Raw genomic sequence first — 8,514 nt, forward strand, 5'->3', positions numbered from 1 at the left:
GTGTGTGAGATGAAATGGCTTTATGCTAATCCTTCAAGTAAAATGATACAACCAATATGCTTAACACCACAGAGAGCCTCCTGACTAACACACCCTAAACATGATTATTTCATCTCATGGTAAGTTCAAGAACAACAAGTTCTTAATAGTGCAACACATTTGTGATGTTGAATGAGATGTGTAGGATATACCAGCTGATATAGGATCAAAACTAAAACAAGGAAAACAGTGATATGGTTCAACATGACCGGTATGTGAAGTCCTCATATCTACTGCTATACACACTGTATTCAGTGTCACTATTTTGCTGACTGTATCCATAAAGAATAACAGCTGCCAGACAGCTGAGCTCCTGTAATGTGCCATTAGATGACCAGAGCACAGCACACTTCCCAGCATCATCACAATGGTACTGTACATGCAGTGATATCTAGGATCTGTACCAAGATGTAGGACATGAATGTCTTCCTTTTACATGTATGGCAAAAACACAAGGGTGCCATACAACTAGTTCCACAAATAAAGTTCAGAATAGGGGAAATAAAACAAAAATGTACTGGATGAAAAAAAAAGCAAATGATGCTGATGTTGGGCATAACATATTTATTTTTTCAAGTAAGGCTTTGTCCAATTCTGTGGCATATCAACCTAATAAAACAAATGATATGGATTTCAAATGTAGTTTTCCAGTTATGCATCATCTAATTCATTTCAATTCATATATTATATTATACATTTTTAAATGTAACATTAGTTTTCAACACAACACAAATGTTGATCATGACAATTGAAGGCAAACATACATAAAACATAAAAGTCATGGTCCCAATAAATGGAAATGAATTTGGAATCACCCTGGATTCAGAACACAAAACAGTTCCAAGAGACAACCTGAGACATGGCAACTTCACTAACTGTAGTGTATCTGTTCTCAACTGCTCATTCGAATTGGAGAAGTCTACATGACGCTACATGGGCTTATTTAACTGTGCGATGACGTTTGAAATCGAGATCGTGTGGGGCATCGTGTGGGGCATCGGGAGGAGCGAAGTTCTATAGCTGAGATACATGTTGGAGTCTAGCCTGCTAAAAGGACAATTAGGAGTAAGGCATGTGGACATGTGTGGGTTCCATGGAACAGCTAGCACGCTTGCTTGTGTCCAGGTCGCAGGAGCTGGTGTCTCACTACCCACAGACACCTGGAGCTCAGCTGTGACTGATATGGCCAGGCCCATGCAGGTCAACTTGAGAAGGGACAGCACTATGCATGCAGATGACCACTACCCAACGGATAGCCAAATTTTTTGGTAAGTAAAAGAAAAAGAAGCACAAGCAATCACAGACATTTTTATGAAGATGTCTTTTTACATGTGTAGTGTAGTGATGCAACCTCTAGAACTTTGTCTGGGGGTGAGTAGGTGAGGCAGGGGGCGCTTATTGGCTGATGAGATTTGTAGTCATGGGGGTAAAGCTGACAGCACTCGGATACAAACTGCATGGCATACTTGGCAAAATAAGCCAAAACAAAAAGGCAAAGAAAAAAAAACTGCTAACGGAACAACCACTTAACCAACGTCAGTTTCCGGGTTGGAAAGCTTTAATACTGAAATACATAAAGCTACCTGCTGCTTACAAACTTAACCTATGCTATGTTCAGAGAGCCTGTAATCAGTAGAATACATGGAATATCCAGTGTGCTTTTGTAAATACACAATAGTTCAGTGGAGGCCCACAGCCAACCCTAAAGTCATATGGCAACCAGATGATCCCATACAAAGTCTAGTACGCCCTTCTTTTAGAAGACATGAACTTGGCAAGAGGGTTTATGCCATAGAACCACAAGAACTTTAAAATGTGACCTCAGTGTCACCTGTGACAACTGAGCTCAGTCTGGAGCTGTAAACAATATTGATATTGAGGAGAGGAGGAAGCATTAACTCTCGACAGCAGCCTTTGAACGCAGGACCTCCTTCAGTATAACTGTTACACATGACACAGTAAGCTAAATATGCTAATTTCAAATCACAATACACATACTAACAAAACGAAAAGACTACAGTAAATTACCAACTGAAAGGACAGCATTTCATAGCATATCCTTTGTTTGAGATAAACATATGCCTAATTCAGTCCTCCAAATGACATGGCTTCTTTCCAGTCATTGAAAAGTGACATTGTGGTACTGGATATTTCTATTTTTCAGTGTCTAAGCTCTGAGAATAATATCTAGAGGGAAAGATTAGAACAATAAATAAAATAATAAAAGCATGATATATATTTATTTCTATGCATTTAATTATGATACAGACCATGGGCACTACAGCATGATGCTAACAGAGAGAGAGAGAGAGAGACAGAGAGAGAGAGAGAGAGAGAGAGAGAGAGGATGGAAAACCTGCACTGCTGGATTAATACATTCCAGAAATGAGCACAAAATCCAGAGCGCTACAACCACACCTCCACTGAAGACGCACACGCACACACGTACACACACACACACACTTGAATCTGCAAAAACAGATAAAACAAAACGATAAACGCTAAACAAATGTGATCTTATTTGGCTGGATGAAGAGGACAGTAGCAGTGCTGGGGTGTGTGTGCGTGTCTGCGTGTATGTGTGCGTGTCTGCGCGCGCGCGAGCGCACGTGTGTGTGTGTGTGTGTGTGTGTGAGGTGTGGCTGGGGTGCGAGGGAGCTTCTACACACGGGTCAGGAAGTTCAGGTTCAGGCTGGTGGGGATCTGGATGGTCTCCAGGGCCAGAGAGGACGGGTTGAAGGGGAACGTGACCGGGTAGATCATTTTGGTGTCCATGAGGAGCTGTGGCGACTCCATGCGGTCTCGTAAACGCGTCTGTGGACAAGCAGAATGGAAAATGAGGGAATCGGTGCAAAGAATCAATTAGCATACAGTGTCAAGAGTCTTTGGCAAGAGCTTACCTGTATGGTTCGTATGAAGGTTACAGACACTCTCTCTTCAAACTCATTCAGAGGAGTGTACAGGTTCAGCACCTTCACAATCTGTGAACGTGAAGGGAAAGGTTACTCATCATAACTTCCTTAAGCATGTCTGGCTACCCATCCATGTAAAGCAAAGCTGTTAGCTAATGCCATGTACAGGGTGTGTGTGTGTGTGTGTTTGTGTGAATGTGTGTAAGATCTGAGTGAACCTGTGCAGTGGTGAGAGCGTTGCACATGGAGCAGATGGCCTCGGCATCCTCGTCCGTCTTCTTCTTGACCTGCAGGAGCTGCGCTGCCTGGATCAGGGGCTCCAGCGTCTCTTTGGCGCCGCAGTTCATCAGGTTCTTCTCCCGGAGCCACTCCTCCAGCTGGCTCACGTTGTACCTGCACCACAGCACAACACAGGCCAGCTCCTCAATCAGGCAGCCATACTGCACCACAGCACAACACAGGCCAGCTCCTCAATCAGGCAGCCATACTGCACCACAGCACAACACAAGCCAACTCCTCAATCAGGCAGCCATACTGCAGCTGTCTAGGTCAGTAAGTTACACCGCCCACAGAGGCACACAAAACTGAAAGTCCACGGCTGTAAAAAGGCTTCCAGAGGATTAGAAATCTCTTAACAGTCTGTTGTCTGTTGCAGTGATATGAACCCATCTTTACGCTTCATTTCAAGCTTTAAGAAATATTGGAGTGTTTACAGCCAAATTAATGTTGATGTAGTATACTACCATAAAACACAATAAAAAATAGACATGCAGCAAATCTAGCGAATCTATTGAATCATTTACATTACATTACATTACATTACATTTAGCAGACACTTCTTGACCAAAGTGACTTTGTCAGCTATAATACAAGGGATCACATTGTCCCCGGAGCAACTTGGGGTTAAGTGCCTTGCTCAAGGGCACCACGGTGGAAGCCGGGAATTGAACCGACAATTTTCAGGCTACTGCACGCTAGCCCAGCTCCTTAACCACTACACTACCACCGCCCAATCTAGTAGATATAACACACAAGCATTGGTGTAGGATCACTCCATGTGTCTAAATTCATAATAAATGAAAACGATTTTTAATCTGTGGTTTTGGGTCATTGTCACAGCCTGGCCACTAGTGTCCAGCCTGGGCAGTAACAGCAGGTGGTGTTGGTGTTACGCACCTGATCTGCATGCCCTTGCTCCAGGAGCACATGTCCTTGCGCAGCAGCAGGTTGTTGAGGGTAACGGCGCCGATGATGTAGAACTGCTGCTTGACCACCTGCTTGATGAGCTCGGGGTCAGTGCCATGCTGACACATGATGGAGTGGAAGGAGTTGAGCTGACGCAGGATGGATTCCAGCGTGTAGGTGCCCTCGTCTGCGATGCTGGAGGTACGCTTGCGCAAACCCGTGGGCTTTATGCCCGACACACCCTGGATGGTCTCATGCTCCAGCATGCCGGACACTGATGTGGACACACACACACACACACACACACACACACATACATACACTATGAGAGGCCAGTGTACATACCTACTTAATATATACTATAATAATAAATATAATATAATATCTCCAATAAGATATGGCTTGAACACAAGCACAGCCATGAATCACAAACAGACTTTAAGGCTCCTGCTTTCTTCTCCATATGGCTTCTGTCACTGACAGCAAAGCGATCAAAGTCACTGCATTTCAGTTCAGTAATGGGGATGCAGAGGGGAAACAGAGGGGGTTGGCAGAGGATGGGAGAGGGGACGCACTGACCGATCATGGGCTGCAGGATATTCTCCATGCACTTGATGAGCTGCTGGTAGATCTGGATGGCCAAGTCACTCAGCACCTGCCGGTACTCCGCCAGGTCAAAGTTGGACAGGCAGTGATCATTCTGCTTGTTCGAGTTGTGCTTCATGAATTGCTGATGTGACAGACATCCCAAGAAAGGAGAGGGTTTAGTGGTCTGGAGGTGATAAGTCATATCTGTGTGTGTGTGTGTGTGTGTGTGTGTCAGGGTTGTGCAAAATTTCAGAATTGAATTGAAACCGGCTCTTAAATTCCAATTAAATTCTTGAATTTCCCTTGCATTTCAATTGAGGTAGCAAACAGGAAGCAGAATTGCAATTTGAATTTTGCACAACCCTGGTGTGTGTGTGTGTGTGTGTGTGTGTGTGTGTGTGGATGTATACAAGTGTGTGACTCCAGACTTACCTCATCACCACTGTACTGTTTCAAGCAGTGTAGGAAGCGGCATGTGTTGGAGAGCCAGAATGAAACTGTCTCAAAGTCATCTCCTCGTTTCTGTAACAGAAGGTGAAAAGCATGGGCACATTCACTTGCACAAAAACAGAGCCAAAATCTTCTGACACATTTATTAGAACTAAAAAAGTGGGCATTTTATTATGTTAGTAATGTGGATCTGTAACCCTCTTGCCATTGGCCTAGTAATTCAGTACCTTCAGGATCTTCTTGATGCTGTTGATAGTGCAGGTGAGCAGGGAGCGGACCTTCTGGTCATCGTTGACATAGTCGGCGTGTCGCAGACACATGAAGAGAATGTAGGCCGGCAGGCCTGGGATCAGGTTTACAGCTACACCTCGTGGCTTCAACTCTGTGAGAGCACGCATGTATACACAGACACAGAGACACACAAGATGCTCTTGAACACTTGAGAGATAAAAAAAATTATGCCCCCTGCAGAAATGTGTGCTTATGCATGGTAAAGTGTTTCAATGCATGTTTAGTATGCTTTGATGCTTTATATATATTATAACTTAGAGGTTGATTAACATTTTCAGCAACTATGAAACTGTATAACTATGTAAAAATGTAAACATTATACATTTACTATAGGACTATGTAAAAACATTATACATTTGCTATATGACTATAAGACGAATCTGGCTGAATTGTGGGTGAGAATGTACTGCTCCTATTGTCATGTTCTGGTTGGTTTTAAAAGGGCACACCCTTGACAAACAGCAAGACACACCCAGGATGAGGTTCTTGACCAGCTTCAGTTCATCCTCCTTCTTGTACTCCAGCATGCCTTGGAAGTCCTTCTCTCTGCGGGGGATGTTGACCGGCCGGATGGGCTCATCGACCGTCTGCCCAGGTGACACACTCTCCACCTGGCCTCCTGAGGAGTACAAACATCCACAGAGATTCAGATGCTCTTCTTATTCAGGAAAAAGACACCACGATCTACCATGATTCATAGACTTGTACTGTATACTGACGAGCCACAATTACTGCTTTACAACTGGCTAAGTATCACGTATACCATTTTGATTCAGCCTATGGGCCAACTAAAAATAATTCTTCATTTAACATAATCACATTGTGAGGAGCTGGGCTGAGGCGTTTGTTTACCACACAACTAGCCCTGCTAAAACATTTCTGCATTACCTTCCAGTTCACCGATCTTCTTGGCAAAGACCTTGAGCTGCTTCTTCAGCTTGCGGACAGTCTTGTCCTGCTTCTCCAGCTGCTCCATCAGGTCCTGCAGGGAGAAGGGGGGTGAGGAGAGGCAGAGAGAGAAAGGACAAGAAAAGAGAATAACCCATGAGCCAAGGCAACTGTAGAGGAAGCGGATTTACTATTGGGGGATTGCATTGGGAATTGGGACAAACTAGTTTTTAGTTGAACACATCAGCCTTCCGGACAAAGACACATGTTAGCATAGCTCCCCTCTAGGAGGAATGAGGTACTGAATAATTTGGATGTTGATGGAAACAAAGTCTACAAGACCTAATGTAGGATGATGAAACTCCCTGTGCAGTAGATTTGATTTCTCTAACTGTAAAAAAAACTGATCACATGTGCATTAACAAGAACTGCACAGGGATTAGAGTTGATGGTTTTGGAATTCATAAAGGATCAAATCTGCTTATTTGCACTGAGTCTGATGGATCCATGTAAGCCCTTTTCCTGGATGTTGATGGAACAAGGTTCACTTAAAGCCTCTAGTGTTTTGCTTTCACACAGTGCAGTTGAGTAGTAATGTGGAATACTCTATATCCAACTGTGCTTCCATCACCCAGTGCTGAGGTATTAGAGAAAGAGTGCACTCAATTTGACCATTGGTGGGTTAGGACACACTGCTGTCATGAGTTAGAGCTGAGCTCAGATTCAGGATCACTCTGTGCAACACACGATCTCAAGTGTATTAGTATTCACATGCGTGCAGGGAAACTCACACACACACGCCTGCACAGGCTTGCTCACACACACACACACACACACACACACACGCACGCGCACACGTGCGCACACCCGCACACGCACGCACAAACACACAAACACACAAACACACAGAGGACAGTTCTTCGTCCTCCCTACATACAATCATCCGCTTTAAAACGTTGATTCGATACTGCCGATATTTGTCTGGGTCGTCTGTATTTTGCATTTCCTGTGAGGAAAGAGCCACAGTTTTGAGGAACTCACACAGAAGCCTCAGTGCCTGCACTAAATGAAGCATCACAGGATAATTCTACAAGGTTACTTCAATGATTCAATCTCATAAACACAAATAGAAAAACAAAAACTCCATTACATTACGGCTTCTTAACACAAAATAATGAATGAATACTAATGAATGCATGGGAATTAGAAGTCATACATTTTGAATACTCTCAAAGTTACACACCTTTGATAATAGATACAGTAACAGCTACCTAACAGACACCTTTGATAATAGATGACAGTGTAACAGGACAGCTTTAAGATGTGTAACTTTAAGATGTGTAACTTTAAGATGTGTAACTAAAGAGTGCTGGTGAATTCCATAATGCTGCAGCAGTATGACACATGGTTGGTCAGTGGGAGACACAGAGGGCAGGTCCACGGCGGGTGGCCTGTGGCGGTACGCACCAGGTTCTCGTTGGTGAGGCGGGTGATCTCGTGCTGCAGGCTGGCCTCGATGCGGGCCTCTGGAGGCAGCTGCAGGTTCTGGGCCAGCAGTTGCTGCTGCCGGTTGTTCTCCTCCTTCATGCTCTGCAGCTCGCCACGCAGAACCTCCACCTCGTTGTCGTGGCTACGCCGCTGCGTCTGCAGCTGGGACTCCAGCAGCCTGAGAGAGAGAGAGAGAGAGAGAGAGAGAGAGAGAGGGAACGGTAGAGACAGAGGTGGAAAAGAGGGAGAACGTCCATATGGTCAGTGATGAAGGCAGGGCAGGAGGAGCGTCGGAGGGACCGGCGGCGGTCACCAGTGAGTTTCTAGGTGAGTCAAAGCCACAGCGCGAGGAGGCGGCCCCTCAGCATGCCCTCCACCCCAAGCCGCGCTGCCCTCGCTAGCTGCTAATACACCCCTCACACAGGCAGGCCACGCACGACAGGAGGCTGACCACCACTAGCCAACACTCCCCTGGACTAATAAGAGGACAGACTGGGGTTGTTGGAACCATGACTACAGCAGGTTACAGATCGAGTTGTGTCAAACAAGCCAACTTACACATGCAACATTACTGTATGCAAGATACTGAATGGACTATCTATTGATAGGAGAAATAAATCCACACTTTCTTAAACTGCAATAACATGCACTGGAAATGCAGTATTAGTCAGTG

The 8,514-nt window shown here is 44.8% G+C and overlaps 1 protein-coding gene across 2 annotated transcripts in view; it reads right to left on the reverse strand.

Annotated features, from left to right (window-relative positions):
* Positions 1 to 1,025: 1,025 nt before the first annotated feature.
* Positions 1,026 to 8,514, reverse strand: part of myo5aa (myosin VAa) — a 44,639-nt gene continuing 37,150 nt past the window's right edge. Inside the window, exons 32-42 of one of the 2 annotated variants that reach the window (XM_076287686.1) lie at positions 7,821 to 8,019; positions 7,291 to 7,359; positions 6,354 to 6,447; positions 5,938 to 6,084; positions 5,402 to 5,556; positions 5,157 to 5,246; positions 4,716 to 4,866; positions 4,128 to 4,410; positions 3,170 to 3,344; positions 2,940 to 3,020; positions 1,026 to 2,853 (exon numbers count right to left, since the gene is read on the reverse strand). In XM_076287686.1, the coding sequence (XP_076143801.1) occupies positions 2,701 to 2,853; positions 2,940 to 3,020; positions 3,170 to 3,344; positions 4,128 to 4,410; positions 4,716 to 4,866; positions 5,157 to 5,246; positions 5,402 to 5,556; positions 5,938 to 6,084; positions 6,354 to 6,447; positions 7,291 to 7,359; positions 7,821 to 8,019 (1,597 nt within the window). In that variant the 3' untranslated portion in view covers positions 1,026 to 2,700. The remainder of the gene's footprint in view (positions 2,854 to 2,939; positions 3,021 to 3,169; positions 3,345 to 4,127; positions 4,411 to 4,715; positions 4,867 to 5,156; positions 5,247 to 5,401; positions 5,557 to 5,937; positions 6,085 to 6,353; positions 6,448 to 7,290; positions 7,360 to 7,820; positions 8,020 to 8,514) is intronic. The other variant, XM_076287685.1, reaches the window with a different exon arrangement.

The sequence above is a fragment of the Alosa pseudoharengus genome, unplaced genomic scaffold, assembly GCF_046254945.1.
Source record: "Alosa pseudoharengus isolate Yale_2024_CS ecotype anadromous, Long Island Sound unplaced genomic scaffold, YU_APseudo_1.1 YU_APseudo_1.1_scf_16, whole genome shotgun sequence".
NCBI classification, from domain to species: Eukaryota; Metazoa; Chordata; class Actinopteri; order Clupeiformes; family Clupeidae; genus Alosa; species Alosa pseudoharengus.